General features: G+C 57.1%; 7 protein-coding genes across 7 annotated transcripts; 2 read left to right on the top strand and 5 right to left on the bottom strand.

Annotated features, from left to right (window-relative positions):
- Nucleotide 1: 1 nt before the first annotated feature.
- On the bottom strand, nt 2-643 carry ACA1_201550 (Ras subfamily protein; the record flags this gene model as incomplete). The annotated part of the gene is made up of 2 exons (XM_004341834.1): nt 2-487; nt 524-643. The coding sequence occupies 2 exons, from the start codon at nt 641-643 to the stop codon at nt 2-4; spliced, it is 606 nt and encodes a 201-aa protein (XP_004341882.1).
- Nucleotides 644-1,429: 786 nt separating this feature from the next.
- Nucleotides 1,430-3,321, top strand: ACA1_201540 (WD repeatcontaining protein; the record flags this gene model as incomplete). The annotated part of the gene is made up of 7 exons (XM_004341833.1): nt 1,430-1,771; nt 1,879-1,918; nt 1,998-2,195; nt 2,297-2,412; nt 2,577-2,715; nt 2,819-2,967; nt 3,109-3,321. The coding sequence occupies 7 exons, from the start codon at nt 1,430-1,432 to the stop codon at nt 3,319-3,321; spliced, it is 1,197 nt and encodes a 398-aa protein (XP_004341881.1).
- A 41-nt stretch (nt 3,322-3,362) lies between these two features.
- ACA1_201530 (polysaccharide lyase family 8, supersandwich subfamily protein) lies at nt 3,363-6,507 on the bottom strand (the record flags this gene model as incomplete). The annotated part of the gene is made up of 9 exons (XM_004341832.1): nt 3,363-4,505; nt 4,585-4,774; nt 4,872-5,114; nt 5,247-5,311; nt 5,435-5,721; nt 5,828-5,975; nt 6,116-6,168; nt 6,234-6,280; nt 6,365-6,507. The coding sequence occupies 9 exons, from the start codon at nt 6,505-6,507 to the stop codon at nt 3,363-3,365; spliced, it is 2,319 nt and encodes a 772-aa protein (XP_004341880.1).
- A 383-nt stretch (nt 6,508-6,890) lies between these two features.
- ACA1_201520 (uncharacterized protein) lies at nt 6,891-7,336 on the top strand (the record flags this gene model as incomplete). Its single annotated transcript, XM_004341831.1, has 3 exons — nt 6,891-6,938; nt 7,033-7,125; nt 7,250-7,336. 3 exons carry the CDS (start codon nt 6,891-6,893, stop codon nt 7,334-7,336), a joined length of 228 nt encoding a protein of 75 aa, XP_004341879.1.
- Nucleotides 7,337-7,585: 249 nt separating this feature from the next.
- ACA1_201510 (ubiquitin fusion degradation protein, putative) lies at nt 7,586-10,699 on the bottom strand (the record flags this gene model as incomplete). Its single annotated transcript, XM_004341830.1, has 17 exons — nt 7,586-7,695; nt 7,800-7,860; nt 7,952-8,027; nt 8,088-8,149; nt 8,225-8,308; nt 8,405-8,456; nt 8,537-8,796; nt 8,909-8,996; nt 9,097-9,203; nt 9,293-9,369; nt 9,476-9,601; nt 9,703-9,773; nt 9,838-9,958; nt 10,066-10,228; nt 10,324-10,398; nt 10,470-10,514; nt 10,607-10,699. The coding sequence occupies 17 exons, from the start codon at nt 10,697-10,699 to the stop codon at nt 7,586-7,588; spliced, it is 1,671 nt and encodes a 556-aa protein (XP_004341878.1).
- Nucleotides 10,700-10,818: 119 nt separating this feature from the next.
- Nucleotides 10,819-12,709, bottom strand: ACA1_201500 (endonuclease/exonuclease/phosphatase family protein; the record flags this gene model as incomplete). The annotated part of the gene is made up of 8 exons (XM_004341829.1): nt 10,819-11,285; nt 11,364-11,492; nt 11,581-11,697; nt 11,786-11,858; nt 11,950-12,035; nt 12,158-12,219; nt 12,334-12,641; nt 12,704-12,709. 8 exons carry the CDS (start codon nt 12,707-12,709, stop codon nt 10,819-10,821), a joined length of 1,248 nt encoding a protein of 415 aa, XP_004341877.1.
- Nucleotides 12,710-13,328: 619 nt separating this feature from the next.
- Nucleotides 13,329-22,128, bottom strand: ACA1_201490 (uncharacterized protein; the record flags this gene model as incomplete). The annotated part of the gene is given in 39 exon segments (XM_004341828.1): nt 13,329-13,588; nt 13,767-13,817; nt 13,914-13,989; nt 14,099-14,212; nt 14,278-14,362; nt 14,428-14,476; nt 14,582-14,664; nt 14,746-14,835; nt 14,908-14,996; nt 15,092-15,166; nt 15,236-15,472; nt 15,637-15,729; nt 15,806-16,207; nt 16,286-16,393; nt 16,501-16,853; nt 16,971-17,110; nt 17,391-17,528; nt 17,659-17,858; nt 18,042-18,253; nt 18,336-18,442; nt 18,460-18,619; nt 18,630-18,718; nt 18,787-18,862; nt 19,029-19,185; nt 19,496-19,527; nt 19,621-19,758; nt 19,843-19,901; nt 20,012-20,082; nt 20,181-20,249; nt 20,382-20,551; nt 20,646-20,748; nt 20,846-20,916; nt 20,997-21,079; nt 21,202-21,273; nt 21,374-21,424; nt 21,515-21,676; nt 21,778-21,832; nt 21,919-22,000; nt 22,111-22,128. 39 exon segments carry the CDS (start codon nt 22,126-22,128, stop codon nt 13,329-13,331), a joined length of 4,680 nt encoding a protein of 1,559 aa, XP_004341876.1.
- Between the last annotated feature and the right edge of the window lie 1,364 nt (nt 22,129-23,492).

Raw genomic sequence — 23,492 nt, 5'->3', positions numbered from 1 at the left:
ATCAGAAGAGAGAACACGTCTTCGTTTCTTTGTTGCCCAAGCCGGTCTTGCCGTTGTTGCAGGCCGGGTTGAGCGCCACTCGGATGGCCTCGTGGAACAGGTTCTGCAGGCCCTCCTGGGTCTTGGCTGCACACTCCGCGTACATGAAGGCCCCGATATCTTGGCCAGTTGCTCGCCCTGCTCCGCCCTTATGTGCAGCTGCGTTGTCCGACCGTCGTCGTCGTCGTCGTCGTCGTCGTCGTGGTCTTCGTCGCGCCGTAGATCGGTCTTGGTGCCGACCAGCAGCGTGGGCACGTTGGGCAGTGGTGGGTGAGCTCCGGGGTGCCACTTGGTGCGCACATTGGCGTAGGACGTGGGCGAGGTGACGGAGAAGCAGATGAGGAAGACGTCGGTCTCGGGGTAGGTCCAGCGGCCGCAGCCGGTCGTAGTCGTCCTGGCCGGCGGTGTCCCACAGCGCGAGGTCGATGGTCTTGTTGCCGAACACGGTCTTGACGGAGGGGGTGGGGTCAAACCCCCCCGAGACGTACTGATTGTCGGGGAAGCGGTTGGTGGCGTAGGTGGTAATGAGGGACGTCTTGCCCACGGCACCGTCACCCACCACCACACACTTGAGTGCGTGCGTCCTGCGCTCTCTCTTCGACATGTTGGTTAAAAATATAATAAAGAAGTAAAACACCAATAAAAACGACAACAGAACGTGGTGCGGCGAATGGCAGTCCTTCGGCTAAAGCACTCCTCACAACGTTTAGCTGCTTAGTCGTTCACCCAGCTCAGATGAGGAGGAGTGATGGGCAGTGACGTCGCCCACCATACCACTACTGAGCACCGAGTGATCCGTAGCTTATCATCGAGTGGGTTGTATGTGGTGATAAGGCCGGTTTGTGTTCCACCGAAGCCAGGATTGCTGGGGATTTCTCAACTTTGTTGTCTTCTGCGAAGAGGAACCTCATGCTTTGGAGTCAATCTTTCTTAGTCTCATTACAATGAACCTAGAATCAATCACATCGGCTTCCCTCCCCTCAGAAATCTGGGTTCACATCTTCGCATTTCTCGATCGCCCCGCAGAGTTAGCCCAATTGGCGCTGGTCTGCACACGATGGCGAACCATCAGCGAAGATGATATGCTGTGGAGTCCCTTTTTCGCCTCTTCGTCCATCGCCACCACTTGGCTTCGGGACCATCAACCAATTTCCCCAAATCTCACGCAAGCCGCCCCCTTGAAGCGCGCATGGGCCGAGCTGGCAAGGGTCGAGGCCAACTGGCTCCGGGGCACCTGCAAGCTCACCGTGGTGCAGCTGCCCTTGGGTCATGCTGTCCCCTGCTCCCTCCTCGACGAGCCTCGCCATCGCCTCATCTTAGGGTGCGCCTCAATCAATTTCCAATTGTAATTTGTGTAGCGGCACTGATGATTTTGTTGTGGAGCAGAACCATGGCCACCACGCTGGAGCTGGTGGACCTGCCTGGCAGCGAAGGCCAAGACACTGATTGCATCGATGAGCCACAGCTGCGCGAGCGGACCGCCGCACAGCCCCTGCACAAGGCGCACCGCGACGCTGTGCGTGCGCTCAAGATGTCGCCCGACCGCCGCCTCCTCGCATCGGCGTCCAACGACCACACGGTGCGCGTGTGGGACGCCGAGACGCTCGAGTGCCTACACACCCTCACCGGCCACACCGACAGCGTGCGCGTGCTGGCGTTCGCGGCCCACAACAGCGACACCACCTCCTCCGCCACCATCCTCCTCTCTGCCGGAAGAGATCACACAGTCAAGGTACACCGTGTGTCGTGTGTGTCGTGTGTGTCGTGTGTGTCGTGTGTGTCGTGTTGTGTTGCACGTCGCGTGTGTCGTGTGCGGTGTGCTAACTGCAGTTGCAATAGATCTGGGACGCAGATAAGGGCCAGCTGCTGCATTCGCTGCGTACGTGTAGCGCTCTGATCTCGCATCTCTGCTCTGGCCCGCGGTTGTGGTTAACGCAAACTGTGTGCGCACTCTACAGGACACACCATGGCCTCGGGCAACACTTGCATGGCGCACGCGATCGAGGCCAATGACACGACCGCTGCGGTGGGCTACGCCGACGGGTCCATCGCACTCGTGTGTCTGGAGACCGGCCAGGTGGTCCAGATGCTGTCGGGCCACACCCACTGGATCACCAGCCTCCATATGCGCCCGGGCTTGCTCGTCTCCGGCTCCTGTACAAATTACCCTTATTTATTTTTATTTATTTTATTGTTTTATTTTGTTTTATTGTTTTACTTGTTGAATTGTTTTCATTCTAAAAAACGCACATCACAGGCGATCGCAAGGTGATCGACTGGGACTTGCGCACGGGCCAGCCGGCGCATGTCTTCGTGGGGCACACGAGCGACGTCAACGCAGTTCTTGCATTCGGTCCAGAGAACGAGCGGATCGTCAGCTGCAGCAACGGTACCTCATTCTTATCGCACGACACGCACGACACGCACGACACGCACGACGCGCACGACGCGCACGACGCGCACGACACGCACGCACTGACTGACTGAGCCTTACGCGCTTCATAGATGGTACCGTGCGGGTGTGGTCTCGCGCGCAGGGCAGCTGTATCCAGACACTGGCCAAGCGAAGTGAAACCGGTCACGTGGTCGGTAGTCGTTCGAGGCCCGTCAACGAGGTCATCTCCATGCAAACGAAGCACTACGCCACTCGACCCGAAGTGACAACCCTCATTTCAGGTGAGGCTCGGCTACTGTGTGTCGTGTGTGGTGTGTCGTGTGTGTCGTGTGTGTCGTGTCGTGTGTCGTGTGAGGTTGGGCTGACGAACGACGTGTGGTACAGGGAACACGGGGAAGGTGAGCAGTGGTGTGCGGCTGTGGGGGCTGGACGCCCTGGGCGAGCGAGCGGCGAGCCTTCACAGTGAAGCCACCGAGGGCGTCAGGGGCATTCTCTCCCTGGCCGTGTCCGCCCGATACCTTGTCGCCACCACCGTACGCACTCCTCGCCCAACACACACCTCTCACCTGGTCGTCCCACATTCTCGAGTGCTCACATGACACACAACACCACACACCACACACCACACAACACCACACAACACACAACACCACACACCACACAACACACAACAGTGGGACTGCAAGGTGCTGGTGTGCGACTTTGGGCGAAGTGGTCAATCGATCCGGTGGGTGGAGGAGCAGGACAATGCAGAAGCCTCGCTGATGTCAATGACAAGCCAGGCCTACGTCCCTCCGTGGCAACGAAGACAGCAGCAAGCAGAACCGGACTGCGCGGAAGAGGATTACAGTGGCCCGGATGATTACACCCGTGAGGAGGAGGACTAAGAAGAACCAACTTCGTTGGGCTTCAGTTCCCACATTTAAAATTACAGAAGAAGGGCGACAAGGCCAGACAAGTGAGTGCCTAGTGTGGACGCGGCAGAGGCATCAGTGGAAGTGACAATAGTCGAGGCTGAGGCACCACTGCCGGCCGTGAGGCTGAAGCTCATGGTCGTGCTGGCCTGGTCGCTCGCTATCAGGCACGCCGCGCACGCCACCGCTCTGTCGATCGTGACGTTGACACCACTCAAGGCCTGCGTCGGGTCTGACACGGTGACCTTGAGCCGCGTTCCGTCGTCCACCTCCTGAACCAGCACCACGCACGGCTGGTCCACACGCACGCGCCACCCGCGCCGGCCCGGCGACTGCAGTGACTGATCGGCCTCGGTCGTCGACCAGAACGCGGCGCCCAGCAGGCGCAGCTTGGTGTGGAACACGGCCTGGACGTGGGGCGTGTTGGCCACCACTTCGACCGCCGCCAGTGTCGCGGCCGGGTCGAACGCCGCCGCCGACACGCCCGGCACCACCACGTAGGCCAGCGAGTCGTTGACCACCGGCGCGCTCTGCCGGGTGAGCCACGCGTTGAACGTGGGGAGCGCGATCGTGCCCGAGTCCTCACCAATCGTGCTCCACGACCCGCTCGACGCGCTCGCCGTCTCCAGATGCAGCGTCACAGAGCCATTGGCGGCGGCCACGCCGCGGTTCTCTGGGAAAACGTAGCCCACCGAGTCGTGGTGGAGCCACCAGGGCTGGGAGGTGCCGCTGCCGACGGCGATCGGTGCGCCGGCGACGCTCGACGTCACGGGGCCGTTGAGCACCTTGGCGTCGAGCACCGAGTGCACGGCGGCGGCCGGGTCGAGCGAGGTGATGTTGGCCGCCAGCACCACGACCTCGTCGTCGAACATGAACCACGCCTTCTGGAAGCTGAGGTTGCGGGTGAAGGGCGACACGAAGCGCATGGCGAAGGCGCCGTAGGTGCCATCGGACGCGCCGCCGACGAAGCCGCCGGCCTGGCCCTTGGCGTAGAGACTGGCGCAGGTCAGCGCGCCGACGCCGTAGTCGACGGTGATGCCGGGCACGTGGTTCCAGTCCCACAGGGGGAACACGGACCGGTCGGCCGTGTCGTTGACGCGGCCGTACTCGTTGCCCGACTGGTGCACGTACATCGCGCCGTCGCTCAAATGCAGTCCCTGTCCTTCACTTGTGAGCACGGACCGCACACGCACACACCGCACACACCCACCGCACACACCCGCCGCACACACGTACGAGTAAATTTTCTGAATTGACGCATTCGGAGTTGGCGATGCGGGTGGAGAAGCCCTTGACGCTGACGACGTAGTGGGCGCGGCGGTGGACCATGTAGTCAGAGGCCCAGTACATGCGGTTGCCCACCAGCCGCGACCCGTTGTTCGACGTGACCACCTCCACGAACGCCTCGAACTCCTTCTGGCGCGACCTGTTCACTCAATTAATCGCGTGTGTGCGGTGTGCGGTGCGTGCGGTCGCGCATGTGCGGTGTGCGGTGTGTGCGGTCGGGCGTGTGCGATGCGTACCAGCCGGCGGTGAGGTTGGTGAGCGAGTTGGTGTCGAGGGAGGCGACGAGGCCGACCTTGCGGGAGATGGCCCGGCCCACCACCGACGGGTCGTAGATGTTCTTGCCGGGCGAGTAGACCATCATCCACTGCAGTCCGTCGAGCACGAACCTGGCGAACACCTCGCGCTGCGCGGCGGTGGAGGCGAACGCGGTACCCACGGCCGACACGAACATGTCGACGTACGTCGCCATGAACGAGTCACTATGTTGCAACACGCCACAGAATATATAAATAAATTTGAATTTAAATAAATAACTCTATTAATTTCCATAATAGCATTTTAATGATAAATTTAAAAGTAATAAGTCGTAGAAAAGAATAAATCATACGAACCCATAGCCGCCGGTGTAGAGGAGGCCCCTGTGCTGCAGAAAGCTGCCGTCCGGCTTGATACCGTCCTAGAGGTCGTGCGGTCAGCCATTTACAGGAAACGTACGACGCGACACACACGACACACGCAGCACACGCAGCACACGCAACACACGCAACACACACGACACACGCAATACAACAAAACGTACATCGGAACCAGACGAGTAGTACAGCTCGTTGTTGCTGGCCGCGAAGGCTGCGGCGACTGCGGTGTCGTTCTGCGTGAGAAGACCCGCGTAGACGGCTCCCTGGGCGAGCCACAGCGTGTTGGCGCCCGTGAAGCCGGTCCAGTTGGCGCGACCCAGGATCTTGGCGCAGTGCGACTTGTGCTCGGCCGTGAAGACCGACGAGCTCGCCGAGCGCAGCAGCAGGCACGTTGGTCCCAGTTGGAGCTGCACGCCAATCATGTTCGCCCACCAGTTCGTGTTCCACAGCCCTGCACTCATTGTAAGCACACGCACTAACCGCACACACCGCACTAACCGCACACACCGCACGCACCGCACGCACGCACGAGTGGTGGGGGACACCAGACTGGGTACCAGGGGTGGAGCAGGGGCAGGCGGTGGTGTTCTTGCGGTTGGTGCAGAACTCGTTGGCGTAGTCGTTGTCGAGCCAATAGTCGAGCCCGAGCATGATCCCGCCGAGCACCGTCGCGTTGGAGCGCAGAGCCGGGACCGCATACCACGCCTGCGTTATCTCTGAATTTTAATATTACAAAAAATGCACCACAAAGTGAGGGTTAGCAATATGTAAATAAAAAATAAAAAATAAACAAAATAAATAAATGGAGCCAGCGCTTCGGTACTGAGAACGCGGGTCAGGTGAACCAGGGCAGGCCAGCTCGATGGGTCGGCGCTGCATCCGGCCGTGTAGTCGACGTCTACAAGATGTGTAGTTTGAGTAGAGAGACACGCGACCAGTGGTGGGCGAGGCAAAACAACGTACCAGACCAGGTCCCATCAGCTTGGATGCTGTTCAAGTACGTTCTCGCCCTACAGCGGACAATAGAAAACAATTTAATCAATAGATATATATAATATATATATATAGCGCTATCTATGGGAGGTGTGGAGTACTGGGTGATGGAGTAGCCGGTGACAAAGTTGGCAGTGAGGCGTGCGTCTACCGTCTGCGTGTCGGCCGAAGCGGCCACGCAGCTCACAGAGACGGCCACCACCGCCAGCAGAACCAGGAGCAGCCTTGTACCCTTACGACCCATGACGATGATGTTGGTAGTGTGCTGGGGCGCTTGTTCGGTGCCGAGGGCGGGATGCAGAATGTTCGTTCGGGTTGTGTGTTCGGGTTGTGTGTTCTGTTGTCTTGTTGTTGTTGTGCTCCCGATCGGGTGCCGAGGCGCCAATGGCGGGCATGCGTGTGCCGATGCGCCAATGGCGGGCATGCATGTGTTGCGCTTGTTCACCGTAATAAAACTCGGAAAAACAAGTTATTGGTTGGGACACTATGCTTCCTGTTGGCGGCGGCGCACCGTTTGGTTCACATACCCGAAATGCCGTGTTGCCCAAGCGCGAGCAGGAAATGCCCCTTCTGGAGATCTCCAGCTGGCCTGGGCCAGTCCAGCTACCGACACAGAAGCAGAAGAGGATGAGCACTGCGAGCAGTCTGAAGAATAAATTTGAGCAGCAAATTCAGGTACGCACCTTGTCAATCTTTGTCTAAATGATTAATGATTGGATTGTGCTGAAGGGCATTCAATTGTTTGTTTGTGGGGGGGGGCTTGCTGCAGGAGGTGAACGCTGTTCCTGAAAAGCCGAAGAAGCCCCAGAAGCAGAGGGAGTGGACCCCCACCAACAACGGCGCCACGGGCGCCCACAACGCCGTACGTCCCTCACCCTCGTCCGCCATCAAAAGGCCAAAAAAAAAACAAAAAACAAAAAACAAAAACAAAATTAAAAAAACGCCAATTAGAGAAAAAACACTAATTCATTGGTTCAACGCGACAGACCGGGTATTCGGCGCAGACAAAGAAGCAAACCAGGTACGCGGAAGGCCAGCTGCCACCCAAGAAGAGTCTCACCGATCTCCCGTAAAGAACAACAACAACAACAACAACAACAACAAACAACAACACACGACGGAGCCGTGATGCTGTGCGAGCGATGTAACTTAATCAGTAGTAAATAATTCCTTTGTACTGTAAATAGTGCCTGGGTGACGTCGTGCGAGTGGTCACGCTCTCCTGATGCCCGCATCCAACCTCTTCAGCGAGAGGTCTTGAGCGACCGCACACATGTAGGTAATTGGGCGACATGGTCGGGGCCGGGGCTGGCCCGCGGCTCTCACTTGCCCCAGCCGCCGAGGCCCAGGTAGGAGAGGAGGGCGTTGCCGGGTCGGACGGGCTGCGGCGCCGGCGGGTACCCGCAATCGGTCCCGATGTGCTGCGGCAGATCTGGTCACGCCCCAAAGAGGTGGTTGGAAGTGTGTCCACAGTCAGCGATAAAAAGTGGGAGAAGGTGAGAGATCGTGCATGAGCACAGAGGAGAAGAAGCGAACCTTTGTACATGATGCAGCGCCGACACTTTTCGCACTCCTCCGTGCGGGTCCCACAGTACTCCTAGAGATGTCGCATACGGGGGCAAACTGTGTGAGTGTGCAGCAAGGAGACGGATGCCCTCGTGGCGCGGGCGTGGCGGGCTTCCAGTCACCTGGTGCTCGTCGAGTTGGGTGGCCTTGGTCATCAGACCGCAATAGTGGCAGGGCACGCTTCGCTGCGGGCAATAACTGGAGATTGGGGCAATGGTCATACAGAAGCTGTCGGCTCAGAGATTGAGTGGTGCGTACTTCTCGAGGTGAGCGCCGAGCTCGGTCAACTCTACCGTGGCCCCACACTCGCCGCACTCGACCTTGGGGGGGGGGCACAGCACAGAAAAGTGTGAGACGTGCCCTTGGACAACCAACCAGTCAACCGGCGTACGGACCTGCGCATGGAACTCCTGGTCGTGCTTCTCCTTCTCCGACACCTTGACCGCTCGGCCGCATTTCATGCAACACACGTTGTTCCGCTGCAGGTGATGGCGCGCACAGAAAAAAAAAGACGTCAGCCTATGTGTCTTTGTGCTGTGTGTCGTGTCGTTGGTCGTGTCGTGTGAAAAAGGCACCTCACAGAAGGCCGAATGCATGGTAAACGCGGCAGTTGGCACTCTTCGCTGGCTGAAAGTGTCGACACAGGTGACGTGGCCAGTCAGCGCGCCAGTAACTGGAAAATTGGTCGACTATAGGGTTCCAGGTACCAGTTCTTGCAGAGGGTGGTGTCGGCTTGAGGAGCCGCGTCTTCGGTCTCTTCGTCCAGTCTCCTACCGAGTTGCTCCTTCTCCTTCCCCTTGTCCTTGACGCCCTCGCCGTCTGCGCCGTCAGTCTCTGCGGCCTCGCGCTCCCGCTTGATTCGTGCGATCTCGCGCAGCTGCTCCTCCTCGGTCAGCGTCCGCTGGAACTCGACCTCAATGTCCACGTTGTTGATGTCGATCGCCGTGTGCGGCTGCGTCTCCAGCACCTTGTTGTTGCCAATTTATGGTCAGTACTTGATGTCATCAGTACCGTCACGTCGTATGTGTCGTGTGCCGTGTATGTTGTGTGTGTTGTGTGCCGTGTGTCGTGCGCGGTACCTCGAAGTGGTAGGTGATGGCGTCAAAAGTGATGTCGATGTGATCACCCTGGCTCAGCGCGGCAAAGTTGCGAAGCACCGTCTCGAAACTACAAACCGGGCACACACACATAACGATACGATCGTTGAGTTCGAGCCAAACTTGCACGATATAACCCAAAGAAGAAGCAAAACAAACGTTGGACGTACATGGGTTTGGGATCGGGGTAGCGCACGAAGAAGTGGGAATCGTGGGCCTTGAACTTGACGAAGGTACCCTTGGGCAGCGTGACCAAGCGCACATTCACATCATCTCCCTATCAGATGATGATGATGGCGATGAAGAAAACATGGTCTATCAGCCTTCTTCTTTTGCTGTTGTTGGCGGTGAGGGGAGGCGAATAACCTCTGTGAGCTCGAGATGTTGCATAAGCCAGAATGGCGCATTGGCATGACCCTCTTCCGCCAGAAACTCCATCACACCTATGGGAAAAAGTGAGTGGCACACACACACACACACACACACACACACAACACGCAGCACCGCACACGCACACGCACACGCACACGCAAACTAGAGGTTGCATACCGGCGTAGGTCTTCTTGCCATTGGCCGGGTTTGAGAGCTCAAACACGAGCGGGGAGTCGGAAAGGAACTGCTTGCCTGCCACGTCCTTGCTCACGATCTCCTGGAGCGCCGACGCGGGCAGCAGGACTAAAACACACACACACACACACACACACACCGACGGCCGGTCCATCGCAGCTGTCAGTGGTCGTTCTCAGAATTGAATTTGGGGCAATGCGTGGACGTACTCTTGCCGCCGTAATTGAGTTCCGGGCGTCCAATGAACGCCGGCGTGTTGCAAACATATGTGGTGTAGAAGCTGATCAACGGTTTAGTAACATGCCTAAGCTTTGTGTGTGGTGTGTGGTGTGTGCGTGTGTTACCCGGTCGTTGCGGAGGCGACTTCTTCGTCGGTGTAGGGCAACGGGTTGGTCACGTAGATACGGGCGTTTGCTTCGACGAGCTTGTTCTTGAGGTGCGTGACGATAGACGACATCGTATTGACTAACGAAAGAACACGCACGCGCGCGTTACGTGCCGTCGTCAGCCAATGCAAGCACACTTAGACATCATCAATCGAAGTAGCGGAGCGCAAAGAGGGGACCACGCACTTGGGCTCCACTCTTGGTAGGTGAAGAGGGCGAGCTGCACCGTTCCGCCCGTGGACACGACGCCGCCAGTGCTCCTCGGCGCAAAACGAGGGTACAAGACGCGGACGGTGGGAGGCTTGAGCGGGTACTCGGTCGTGAAGCGGAAGGACACCAAGACATGATCCTGCGGGTGTGCGTAAGTTGCATGACCCGCACACGCACACGACCGCCCATGACCGCACACGCACATAATGTGCATTGGTGACAAAGAAGACGCACCACACCCTGCTGTTCTTTGAGGTGTGCCAGGTCTTTGGCCACCGTGCTGTCGCCGAAGAAGTCGTAGATCTTCACCTGCACCCCTGCCACGTCAGCAAGGGAAAGATTGAGAGATGCAAGTGGTGCCGAGATTGGTGAGCACGTACGTGCCAATGGTACGGGTCGCCTTCCACACAATCCGCTTCAAAGCCCTGAATATGGGCCAAAAAGAAGAGTTGGGGCACAGTAAGTGCATCTTATCTCATCTAATGCTTCTCTAGCAACAGTGGTGATTCCTATGTACCGAGGTCTGGCGGCATTTGGCCTTGTCTGCATAGCGCTTGCCCTCGTTGAGGAGCCGCTCCAGCGATTTGTCTGGCGTGCTGCTCGCCTCCATCTGTCTGATCTTTTGTTTTTTTTTGTTTTTTGTTTTTGTTTTTTTTGAATTATTTTTCTTTTGTTTTGGTTCCGTGGCCCACAAGGTGCAGCGGTTCTTAGTCAACTCGTTGGCTGACGTCATCGGAACTCGGCGATCGTGGCCACTTCAGCTTCGTCGCCATCATCATCATCTCGTTCGCCCACCTCATCTTCTTCTTCAGCATCATAGGCCTCCGGCAGGCCCTTGGCCGGGCGGTACGCGAGACGGAAGACGGCGAGGAGGGCGTAGTGATCGGAGGGGTACTGGCCCTCGGCGGTCGCGTCCGTACATACCATGGCGCACAGCGGCTCGACGGTGGTGGCGGGCGGCTGCTCCACCGCGTCTTCGGGTCGACGCTTGCCCTCAACGTCGCAGTCGACGACGATCGCGGCGGCGGCAGTGTCTCCCTGGTCGTCGCTCTTCTTCTCCCTCTTTCCCTCGGCTCGGCAGCGATCAGCAATCTCGCGTTCGTCGCTGTTCTCGCGTGGTTGGTCGTTCATGTACAGTATCCAGTCGACGTGGTACCGGCCGAAGTGGGGGAACCGACCAGCGTGCCAGCGAAAGCCTGAACGCGCAACGTTGGGTCAGGCTGAAGCGAAGGAAGAAGAAGAAGGAAGAAGAAAGGAGCTCACGTGTGCTGTACCTGCGTAGAGGGCCATGCTACAGTACCATGTCTCGAGCTTGGTGCCCATGTAGTGGTGAAAGGTCGTATGTGTTCGGTGCAGGATGGTGTCCATCTCGTTACACTTGCTCCACGCGTCCTCAAAACCTCCTAGACGCACTCGGGCAGCGCACCGCCCTCAGGGTGAGCCATCATCGTCATCTCAGCGTTCACGTTGTTCTTAAGCCAGCAGCTGTACCATCGCGCAGGACCTCATATGATCCTTGGCCGGGAGCGGCGTTGAAGTCGCCAGTGACGATCACCGCTCTGTTCTTCCTTCGCAGCTTTTCGATGGTCTTGAGCAGTACCTTGGCACCTGTGATGCACGTAACGTTCATGAACGTTTAACACCCATCCCACCAACTACACTCAATTCGAATTGCCAATTTAACAGAACATGGTACCCTCTACACGAGCCTGCTCGGAGACGTGGTCCATGTGCGTGTTCACTATGTAGAACAGGTGCCCGGTTGATAGCTGTTTAAATTTCTGCGTATGTGGTAGATACAGTGGTATAAGTGCACACACGGGCGACGAGTCGTGTGAGACCCTGAGCAATGGCACGTACCGCCCATGTGGCCATGCGAGGGAAGCAGGACCCCCAGGCGCTGCTGCCTGGCACGTCTGGCGTCGGCGAGAGCCAGAAATCGCCGCCTGTGCTTCACACACGAATGCGAGACCAAGCAAGCCATCATTAGCATCATTACCATCGTGATCACAATCATCAGCCAACACGTTCACCTAGTCAGGCCTGCTGCAATGCTCGACCACAGTACCTTTCCTGAATTCTACTTCGTCCGTGTTGTAGATGAGCGCCGAGTGCTCGTCGTCTTCGGATCTGTTGTTATTGAGAACAGAGGTTGTGGGAGTACGTAAGCAGCTACTAAGCTCCGGCCACTCGCAACTCGCATACGATCGCTATAGCGCTCTGGGAAGGGCTGGCCACACGTACTCGCCTCTACGGCTGCAGCCAAAGAGGCGCCACGACGGAGGCAGGAGGGACAGGAGGTCCAGCAGTTGGTCGCGAAGGCCCTCCTGTGTGCCGATGACGGCGGGCTGGTACTTGAGCACGGTGCCGGCTAGAACCTCGCGCCTGTGGTGCCACCACGTATTGACCTCCTTGTCGATGTGGCTTGCGCGCAGGTTGTAGCTCATGACGGTGAGGTTGGTCGGCGGCCCTCGCCACCCCAGATCGTCTCCAAATGACTCGTCGCGATGCAGACCGCGCTGCACTCGTCGCAGCTGGGCTAGTGCTTCGTCCTAACACGGCGTTGTTAAAAAAAAACAAGATTGATTGTTGTAAATCAAGGGGGGGAGTGTACCTCCATACGGTAGTTGAGAGCTCTGTGGTGAGAGTAAGTAGCGACAATGACGAGCAGAGCAAGAAGGAGCGGCACGAATAATCGGTGGCAATCGGTTTGTGGTTTGGATGTTTTGTTTGAGTTCATAAGGGTCATTGCCTTTCCGCTGGAGCATACCTCGTGGCAGCATAACCGAGTGCAGTCCCCGGACGAAGTAGCAGAAATTGCATCCTGGAAAGTAAGACTTGGGTCGTTCGGCAGAACACTCCCTTCTTCGGCTGTTTCTTTTGACTTTTCTTCGCACTTTTCCTGCAATCATTTCTTTTTTGCCTCTGATTTTCTGTTTTCTGCCGCAGGAGTGCTCCACCCGACGAGGGTGACGACGGAGGAGGCGTCGTGCAATCACTTCTACTAAAGTTGTGTATTCAAACGTTGCGTCACCACTGGGACAAGACCAACACGCGAGCAGAAGAAGGAGTCCGGTCGGTTACGAGGCGTCGATCGGGCAGCGCCGGAGAGTCCTTGGGTGCACGGCTTTGTCGAACGGAGGCCCCAGACTTTGAGGAGAGGATGCTTCTCGTCGAGGAAGGTATCGCGAAAGAGCTGGCGCCGCTTTACTGATCAGAAAATAAAAGCCATTTATCTTTCAGAGAGCCTCCCCATCATCATGATCATCATGATCGTCATCTGATTCGGTGGCATCATCTCCTTCGTCTTCGTCATTGTCTGCACTCATTCCGTCGTCATCGCCATCATCAGGATTGGCATCCTCGTCGTCATCGTCGAAGATGTCCAGAATGTCGTTGATGGTGTCAGGCTCACTCTCAACCCAACCGCACAGCTTGCGCTCCAGGTCGTGCATGGTATCGGCCAGGCGCAAGTAGTTGTCCTCGTGACAGTACTCCTCTGTCGTTATTCGCGATTCAGTGTGGGTGGTGCTTTTTTGCATGTGTCGTATGTGTGTCGTGTGTCGTGTGTCGTGTGTGTCGTTTCATGCCGTGTCGTGTCGTGTGGTCGTGTGGTCGTATGATCGTGTGGTCGTGTGGTCGTGTGCGGTGTGACGTGCACAAGTTTTTTGGCGTACCCAGCTTGGTGCGCAAATCGCCCAGGCGCTCGATCTGCTCGTCGACCGTCACTGTGTTGTGTCATGTGAGGCGGACGCGTCGTCAGTCAGTGCACTGCTTGTGTTGTACCAAATGATGGTCAGCACGGTGCCGCGGTGTGTACGTACTCGCGTTTGACATGCGGTTGCGGCCTGCCCGATACCAATAAGTGATCTTCATCACCGCAGTCTCAATGTCGGGCAGCTGTGTGTCATGTGTGTCGTGTGTGTCGTGTGTGTCGTGTGCGGTGCGGTGCGTATGAGATGAGAGTGTGATCCCGTGATGTTCGCTATAAATGAATCGAGGAACGCACCCCCGAGGGATGGAACAACAGAGCCGCCTGGTCACTGGAATAGTTCTCTGCGCTCAAGATGTCTGCGGTGAGCGCGGTGTCGTAGGCCACCAGTGTCCAGGCGTTCAGCCGTTCCTGCAGCGTCGTTGATAGCGTTAGCCCGCGCGCGGTGAACGACGATGGGGGGAATGCACACATACCTGGAGCCACATCAAGTTTGCGGTGGTCGCTTCGTCCAGGGGCTGCTTCTTGTAATCGAGCAGCCTCGAGATTTCGTGATAGAGCCTGCGTGGCGTTATTACAAGGTGTGAGTCATCTAATTTGTGGCTGTGCAGGTGACCACTACGTACTTGGCAAAGTCGCTTAAGTCGAACAGCTCAGGCTGCTGCAGCATCTCCTCTGCCCGATTGGGCTGTAAAGTCGTGTCGTGTCGAGTGCGGTCCAGGTGAGGTAGGATTACACCGGTGAAGAGTGGCAGGGGGGGGGGCGTATGTACCACAGTACCGACTCTTGACTTGCGCATCCTCTGGTCGATCATCGCCTGCATTCGCTCCCGTAGGTCGTCCACTTCCTTCTGACACGAAAGCCTGTGTGCCCACACAACAGGGGGAGCCAAAAGTTGAGGCCCGCTGACCGCATTTTTGTGGGCAGGCGAGGCGAGTCCGTACGTGCAGTTGATGGTGTAACGGTCGTGGCGATTCTTGAGTCGATCGCGGCTGAGCCGTTCGATGGCGTGGCGCGTTGGCGCATCCATGGCCCTAACATTTCATAATAATAGGGAATGATGAAAAACAAAATAAACTGTGGGGAGTGCAGTGCAGTGCACGTACTTGGCGTCAAGAACTGTGAGATAGGCCAGGAAATGCTGTCGGGTCAGCTGCTGCACTTGGCCATGCAGGTCGTCACTGTTGCTTGGCGACTGTCGCACACCAGCGCAGAAGAAGCCACAGTTGTGAGACAACACCAAAAGAGAGAGAGAGAGAGATTGGCTAAAAAAGGTCTCCACGAGCGTACCAGGCCGTAGAGTTGGAGTTTGGCCGAGCAGTCGCGCAGCCTGGCCAGCTGGTGGTACGCACTCTGCAGATCCGCCTGATTCACCAAGTGTCAGCTCGCACACACGACACACACGCGGCACACGCGACACACATGCGCACACACCTTGGGTTGGGCGTCGGCTCTGCCTGGTGCCCTCTGCTCCGAGACCCAGGTGGTGACTGCCTCGAGCTCGCTGGTGTACTGGGCCAACGCCTGCTCCTGGAGTTGCTTGATGGTCTGGCCGACCAGCTGCACGAAGGCCTCGATGCGCGTCACGATGGCCAGGTGGTGGCTCGTGGTGGTGGTCAGTGTGGCAAGATGGGTGAGCTCACGCAGCTTGGCCGTGTGCTTCTCACAATCCTGCGACAACACGCGCAGCCTGCGCCATCATAAAAAAACAACAATATTACTCAAAGCAAAGCAAAGCAAAGCAAAGCAAAGCAAAGCAAAGCAAAGCAAAGCAAAGCTAAGCTAAGCAAAGCAAAGCTAAGCAAAGCTAAGATAAGCAAAGCAAAGCAAAGCACGAACCAGTCAAGGGGTGGCGTCTGCTGCGGGTCGACCAAGAGCCGCCTGATCCGGGGCATGACTCCGCTCATCATCGCATCACTCCGCAGCGTCTGCACACAGGCCGCGGTTCACCGCGTATGAGATCACTGGTGAACGAACCTTACTCTTGGGTGAGGCGCGACGTACCAGCTGGACCAGTTCCACCAGGTCGTGGCAGCTCTCGCGCAGCCCGATGTGCTTCAGCAAGCTCTCGTATGCGCTCACCGACTGAACCAGCTCCGCCTTGGCTTCGTTCTTCTGCCTCTTGGTGGTGGCCTCAGCGTCGCGGTCCGCGTGATGAGGGTCGTGGACGCTGTCGAGGGCGTCGGCGGCTGCGGCGAACCGGTCGAGCTGGTCGACCGTGGCGGCCTCGAACTTGTCGGCGATGAGCGACCTGAGCTCGCCGTTTGCAAAGTCGTCCAGCCGACACCGCAGGTCGCCCGCCAGCCAGTGCGGCTCGTCGGCTCTGCAGCGGATGCTCGTGAAGCGTTCGTATTGGTCGAGCAGGTCTTCGAGTGGTAGCGCCGCCACCACTTCATGTGCGCGTTCCTGTTGTTTCGTGGTGGGCCATGCGAGTGTGAGTGCGTGTGCGGGTGTGTGTGTGTGTAGCAGAGGTGAGTGGCGTACGATGCGGGTGATCCAAGTCTGCGTGCGGACGTCGATAACAGCTTGCTTCAGGCGGTCGACTACATCGTCCATCTTCTTCAAGCCTCTCTCCTCGAGCTTGAACCACGCCTGCACCATGACATCGTCATCATCACCATCCTCATCGTCATTGCCATCAACCACTACAACAACCCAACCCAAACCTGGCCCCACACGCTGCACACAAGCCGGCGTACCGTCGATCGGGCTTTGTGGTGGGTCAAGTGGCGGATCTGCGCGCGAATTTGGCCGAGGGTCGCCTCGATCAGCTGCTCCACCGCCGCCGACGCCGCTTCATCGTGCACCGGTCGCTCCCTGGACTGTTGGAGCTCGGCCTCGGTCTGGGCCTTGGTCTCTGTCTCAGGCTGGTCAAAAACCGGCTGGCCTCCCGGGAGCAGGGCGTCGAGCTGCCTGCGCTGCTGGTCGAGCCACTCGTCGATGTGCTCCAGCTCCTGGTGGATCATCTCCAGTTCGTGCCGCCGCGCCTGGGCCAGGCTGTTGGCCAGAGCCTCCTTTCTGGCCGCCAGTCGTTTCCAGGTTGGCATCTCCTCTATGCGTGCGTGTGCGTGTGCGTGTGCGTGTGCGGTGATGTGGTGCGTGCGCGTTCAGTTAGTCATTGGAATGAAGGTCATCTGCGCGGTGGTTCTGGATGAGGTGTGGCTAATACGGTAGGCGTGGAGATTGTTGGTCAGCTGCCTTTCGAGCTCCTGGGCGCGCTGCAGGTTGGTTTCCACCTCGTAGACGCTCTGAGGCACCTCGGTCACCGCGAACACCCATTCTTCCGCCTCCCGAGCCGCCGCAATGAGCCTGGCCGGCACCAACACACACGGCACACGCGGCAAACATAAGTCTCAAATACGCTTTTAAAGGCTTCGCTGTACGGCGGGAAGGGACTTACTGCTCGATGTGGCTCGGTTGTTGGGAGGGCAGAACGTCTTTGCAGTGGTTGACGGCCGCGAGCAATGACTCAGCCAAGGTCGTCACCCTGCACACCAATCAGTCGCGTAGGTGTGAGCACCGCCCAATTATTGTTATTGTTATTATTATTATTATCTTACGCGCGCATTGCGTTGGGTCGGAGCGGTACTGTTCGGGCGAAGAGAAGGCGGGGTCGCGTGTGATCTGCTGCCAGCACTGGATGCTGCGCAGCGCGACGTGCTGCTCCAACCGCGTGCTGACCTCCTGGATCACCTTCTCTAGGATCGCCATATCCGACTGCTGGAGCCTGCGTCGTATTGGTCGAATGTTAAACACAACTGCATGTGTTGTATCGTGTTGCGTGTGCCGTGTTGTGCGTGCGTGCGCGCCTGTTCCCGTGTGTCGTGCGCGGTGTTGCGGGAGTGGTTGGTTGGTACCCGCGGTAGGTGTCCTGGAGGTTGTGATAGTTCTTGAGCTCGACCAGCTTGTCGTGCGTTGCCTCGAGCGAGTCGAGCAGAGCGGGCTCGTAGGCGATCTTGAGACACAGCTGCTTGCGCTGGTAGGCGATCAGCTCAGCGCGCATGTTGTCCTCGGCTTGTTTGAGAGCAACCTCCACGTGCGCGCGACCTAACCACGACTGCACAGCCTCATCAGACAAAATGATGCGTTGCGTGTGTGTCGTGTGTCGTGTGTCGTGTGTCGTGTGTCGTGTGTCGTGTGTCGTGTGTCGTGTGTCGTGTGTCGTGTGTCGTGTGTCGTGTGTCGTGTGTCGTGTGTCGTGTGTCGTGTGTCGCGTGTCGTGTGTCGTGTGTCTCAGTACGGAGTGTTTCTGAGCGTTGCGAAGCTGGCGCTGGAGGATGCTGCCCAGCGACTGCGCGCAGATGGCCGTCGCGTCGGTCCACTCGTGCTGCGGATGCTGCCTGCTCCACCTGGCCTGATCGCCAATCAAATCCAGCAGCGCCGTCTCCAGCTGCGCCGTGATACGCTTCTCCAGTTCGCCCACCGTCTCGACCAAGTCGCAGCTCTGCGCCTCTGATCAAAGAAGAGGGGTCGAACGAAAGGGCCGTTAGAACTCCACCACCAACCACTGTTTCGATGGAAAGCGAGGGCTTACCGAGAATCGAAGACGAACTCGCGGCTTTCGACGCTTGGGCGATTTTTTCGTTCACGGCGCGACTGAGTGCGATGATGCGCTCGCCGGCGGCCCACATCTCATCGATCCTGTTCGACTGGCGGACCGTCCGCAAGATCCCTCCGTGACCCTCTTCCGCTTCTTCTTCTTCTTTGTCGTCATCATCATCGTCGTCGTCTTCATCTGCATGTGCGCGTGTGCGGTGGTGGCGGTGAGTCCCAGAGGCAGCGCTCCCGCCAGCTTGAAGCGGCTGTGAGGTCGACTTGCTGTGCGTACATGCAGAAGGCAGAGCCGCATCGATCTCGCGCACTTGGTTGCACATTGCCGTGATGGTCTGGTCGGCCTCCAGAAGTGCCTTGAGCTTGCTGCAAAAACATGAATCAATCTTGTGGGTAGATACACATCAATAAAAGTACAGAGTGGAGGGGAGAACCTGTAGAGGATGTGGACGGTGTTGAGCGTGACCTGGTTGTTGATATAGCCCAGCGCCCTGTCCGCTGTCTCGATCGCTATAACATCCCACACCACACACACACACACACACACACACACACACACACACACACACACAAAATGAGGTAACGCAACACGGTCCGCAGTGATGTGTATCAGGTCTGATTGCCACCACCACTACCCGAGCCACTACGACAGCCAAAGGATGAAGGGACGCATTACCTTCGGAGACGATGACATTCAGGGACTTGCGTGCTGCGGCCAGTGCCTCCTTGTTGGTGTTGCTGGAGGCCAGCTGCAAGCTCTTTTCCAGTTCGTCGACTCTGTGCTTGGCCTTGCGCAGCAAGTCGACCAGGAAGAGCGTGCAGTCGTCCCTCACCTGCGCACCCTCCAATGCAATCAACGCACCGATGCCTGATGGATTCATGTCAGCCCGCGACACGACACACGACCGCACACGCACACGACACACGACACACGACCGCACACGACACACGACCGCACACGACACACGACACACGACACACGACACAACCACACGGCGTGTTGGCTGAGCAAGGGTTGACATGGCGAGGAAAGTGGGGGCTGGGATTTAAACCTCGTTTGGGTGCGCGCTCGAGTCTCTGTTGGAAGCGCTCGATTTGGTGCGCCATGGCCGCGTCGGATGGCGCGCAGTCGACCAACCGAACGACGCCGTCCTCGGTGAGCAGTAGCAAACGAGCTGCAGAGCGCGGTGCGGCGTCAGAGTATGAGCGTCGAGCAAGTGGGGCCATGGCCTCATGAGCAAATGTGTAGCAAGAATCGGTCGGCGTACACTTGTAGAAGCGGGCCATCGAGTACTTGGTGCGTAAACGCAGATCAGGCTCCACCAGGGCGGGCACGGCTGGCGGCTGGGGAACGTAGAAGTCGTCCACGCTCAGCACCAGCTCCGTCCTCCTGGTGCTGTGCAGCACTGTTGCAGACGATCAACGCCGTCAAGGCGGTCAATAACACATCGCGGCAATAAATGTATCGAAAAAGAGAGGTGAAGTCGGACCGATCAAGCCGTTTCGGGTCATTTCCAGGAGCTTGCCGCCTTCGAAGGCCGACGTCAGGCTGTGGTGTTGGGTTCGTTGTGAAGTGAAATAGTGAGGTGGTGGTTGATGATGAATGCAAGTCAGCGTACACACAAAATAGGACACTGGAATTGTTTAAATGAAACTGACCTGGGGCTGGTGTAGTCCAGCGTTGATTGGATGACTTGGAAGAAGCCCGCATTGTCCAGATTCACCACGTACTGCACATCGTGACAACCATCAAAAAATCAGATGAACCATTGATCAAGCCTTCAATGAATGCAATCACTCAAGACCTGGTGGGTGGAGAGATGTGTACAGTCTTGGTGAGTCCCAGCAGCGCCACCACGTTGCCCGACACCTTGACCTCTCGCGGATCCATGCCCACCTGCTATTAGTATTTTTATTAGTATTATATTAGTATTATTGGGATTGTTAATCCACCAAAACATAACAATTTCCTGATACTGAAAGAAATAAAAATAATTGAGAAAAAAGAATGCTGAACTGAGGGTCGTACGCCGACCAAGGGCACGACGCGGTGAACAGGCGGCTTGAGCAGGTCGGGCATGTGGAAGACGTGCAGGTTGCGGGTCTGCTTCATGAACATGACCACGCGCACCACCTCCCGCTGACCCCGGAACTCGACGGCGTCCAGGTGGAACAGCACCTCGTTGGCCGCGTTGTTGCCTGTGGTGTGTGAGTGTCGTGTCAGCCGTGCGTGCGTGGCGGGTGTGTCTCGCAGAGGTGAGCAGCGCTTGCGAGCGCGAAAGGCGGCCGGTACCGAGGAGGATGCGCGTGACCGCCGCCTCGCCCGTCTCAGGGTTGATGGTCTCGTTGAACAGGAACAAAAACTTGGCGTTGCTGTGCAAACACGCCACCGCAGACTGTGCGTGAAAAACGTTCGTTTCGTTAATAAAAACGATCCACAATCTGTCACAGTATCATGTGTGTGTGTGTGTGTGTTGCATTGTGTGTCCGTACCGAGCAGGCGGACATGGCGAGGGTCTCATCGAACAAGGGCAGGGTCTCCTTGGCCTTGTATCCCGACGCGTCTGGTCCACGTGATGTCGCACGCACGGTCAAAATGCCGAACCAGAAAAGGGAAAATAGGGTGGAGTGGGTGGAGGCGTACAGCAGAAATAGGATGTTGTCTCGATCTCGTACGGGAGGGCAAACGGCTTCCTGGAGTCCTTGACCACAGCATGCACCACAACCCTGTTTTGTGCGTGTGCGTGTGCGTGTGCGTGTGCGTGTGCGTGTGCGTGTGCGGGTGCGTGTGCGTGTGCGTGTGCGCGTTAGTGATGCGCATGAATGCCCACAAAAGGCGAGAAGAGTACCCGTTCGAAAAGCCCGTCACGACTTTGTACTTGCGGATCAGCATCTTTTGGATGGGACCACCACTCATATTCCTGCATGAGCGCACGCGCGTCACAATGTGAGCCTTGAACACAACTAATTGTTGTTGTTGTTCTCAGCAACACCCGTCGTCCGTTATGTGACGTGGCGCACCTTGGCATCATGAGATACCGCGTAGCGAGGCACGATGCCGTGTGCATGTCCCTGCACCAGTTCGGCCACCACCATCACCACCCGCACCAGATCAACCAGTCAGCAACATTCACCACAATGAGTCCAGTCTCAGCGCGGTACCAAATCTCGATGTAGCCGGCCTGGTAGCCAAGGATGACCACATGGTCCTCTTCGATGTACTCCATGGCGGCGATACCCGAACCGCCGCCAATGTCTTCGGTGGACTCGCCGAACGAGCGTAGAGCGTACCGACCGAACACCCAGTCGCCCAGGTGCGTGTGCCTACATCACGTAAGAGACTTAGCAGCCCGTGTCATGTGTTGCGTGTCGTGTGTTGTGTGTATGTTGACCGCCCTGTCAAATGATGTTGTAAAGACCCGCACCTGAGCTTGTAGCGCGCTTGCTTGTCGCTGATGGCGTTCCACTCGCGCACCAAATCTGGTGACGCCAAGCGAAGAGTGGGTCAGGAGTTGAAGGCGATGGCAGAGTGGAGCACTAAGGGGAGGGAGGGGGGGCTGTAATACCATCATTGGCAATGCCGTGCGAGAGCTGGTCCACGGAGTCTCCCCACCGACGAGCTGCGAGCGTACTCCACAGCAACGGTTCCTGGTGGTCGGAGACGTAGTTGCAGCACCCCCCCCCCAGCCAGCCGGTTCGCCATCAATTCCAGGAATGTAGTGAAGCCAAGTGTGTGTTGGTGTTGGTGGTGTGCGCACCTTGGTGAGGGCGTGCATGTCGTGGCTGACACTGGCGCACGCGCCCACATCACGCAACGGCAGCCACGACAGAACGGCCACCTGCCCCCCCCCCAAAAGAGGGTAAAAAGGGAATAAAAAGCAATAACAGAAAATACGTATAATAACTGAATTGAAAAATTGAGCGTAGCCGAAAGAGTGGGCGATGCCTTAATTTCGTTGGGCAGGTGGGGCCACGGGTCGAAGCCTCTGGCTGCCTGTTGGGTTGCCCACCACGCTCCATGGCGTGGGCATGAAGCGCGCGGCGGGAGGCACGCGGCCCACAGGCGGCGAAGCTTGGTCCTGGCCCTGTGACTTCCAGCACGGGGCGCTGCTGCTGCTACTCTTCTTCGGCGGTATTGGTGGTGCGGCCCACCTTGCATGGCGCGAGCGAGGTGAGTTGGGTGGGGCAAGACAAACACACCAAGAAGTAGTTGGCAAGGGCAACAGTACTCGCAAACGGCGCATTGGCGTGTGCCAAAGGCATTGATGAAGGTGCACTTATCGCACGCCCACCCCATGGTTGTGGCATCTTCTTCCCACGCCTCCTCTTCCATTGTCGGGGTATGTTTGTTTGTTGGTCTGGACTTCTGTTTGTCTGTTTGGGCTTTGGTTCGTTCGAAGTTGCTTCATTTTGTCGTCAGAAATGGGAGCTGGAAAATGAATTTCTCTTTTGTCCAGGTCATTTTGATTGGTTTGGGCTGGCTCGAGTGGGGTATCTTCTTTCAGATTGTGTTAGGGAGCAGCCTTTACTCCACTGACCCTTGGGCAGACTGGGCAAACCTCTTGATGTATCTGTTGAACCTCCATAACAAGCTCTCACCTCAACCCATCTTGGAACTTCAAGTTGTGTACCTGTATGCAACACAAAAACTATAAAACTGGACACTTACTTTATTGTGAACTACACATTTGACCCACCATACTCAGTTTAAAACTCTAAAACCTGACCCTTACTTTATCCCATACACATACACAATGACTACATGTTTGACCTACCAATATCACTTGGCAGTCTATGTCAATACCACAGATGCAGTTCCAAATCTTCAAAACTGCCAGCCATCAAGAAATCACATTTTAGCACAACAAAATTTCCATGGTCATATGTGACCTCTCATTTCAAATTAGTGCAAGTTAGAGGTTGGTGTTCACAGATTGTAGAGATGCAAGTCATTCCAGGCCAAGGGTTGAGGCACCAGGAGAAGTAGAATGACATCAGTCAAACTGTCCATTATAAACAACAAGGAAGGTGTCAGTAACAGCCTCCTGCTGGTGGAGGTGATAAGCTTGCCAAGGTTGTGGAGCAGTGTAGGTGCTTATGCATTACCTCCATACAGACAACAGGGGCAAGATGACTCAAT

The sequence above is a fragment of the Acanthamoeba castellanii genome (assembly GCF_000313135.1).
Source record: "Acanthamoeba castellanii str. Neff unplaced genomic scaffold scf7180000084753, whole genome shotgun sequence".
Classification (NCBI taxonomy): domain Eukaryota; phylum Discosea; order Longamoebia; family Acanthamoebidae; genus Acanthamoeba; species Acanthamoeba castellanii.
Note: the sequence above shows the minus strand (reverse complement) of the source record. Positions and strands in the feature narration are given on the sequence as shown.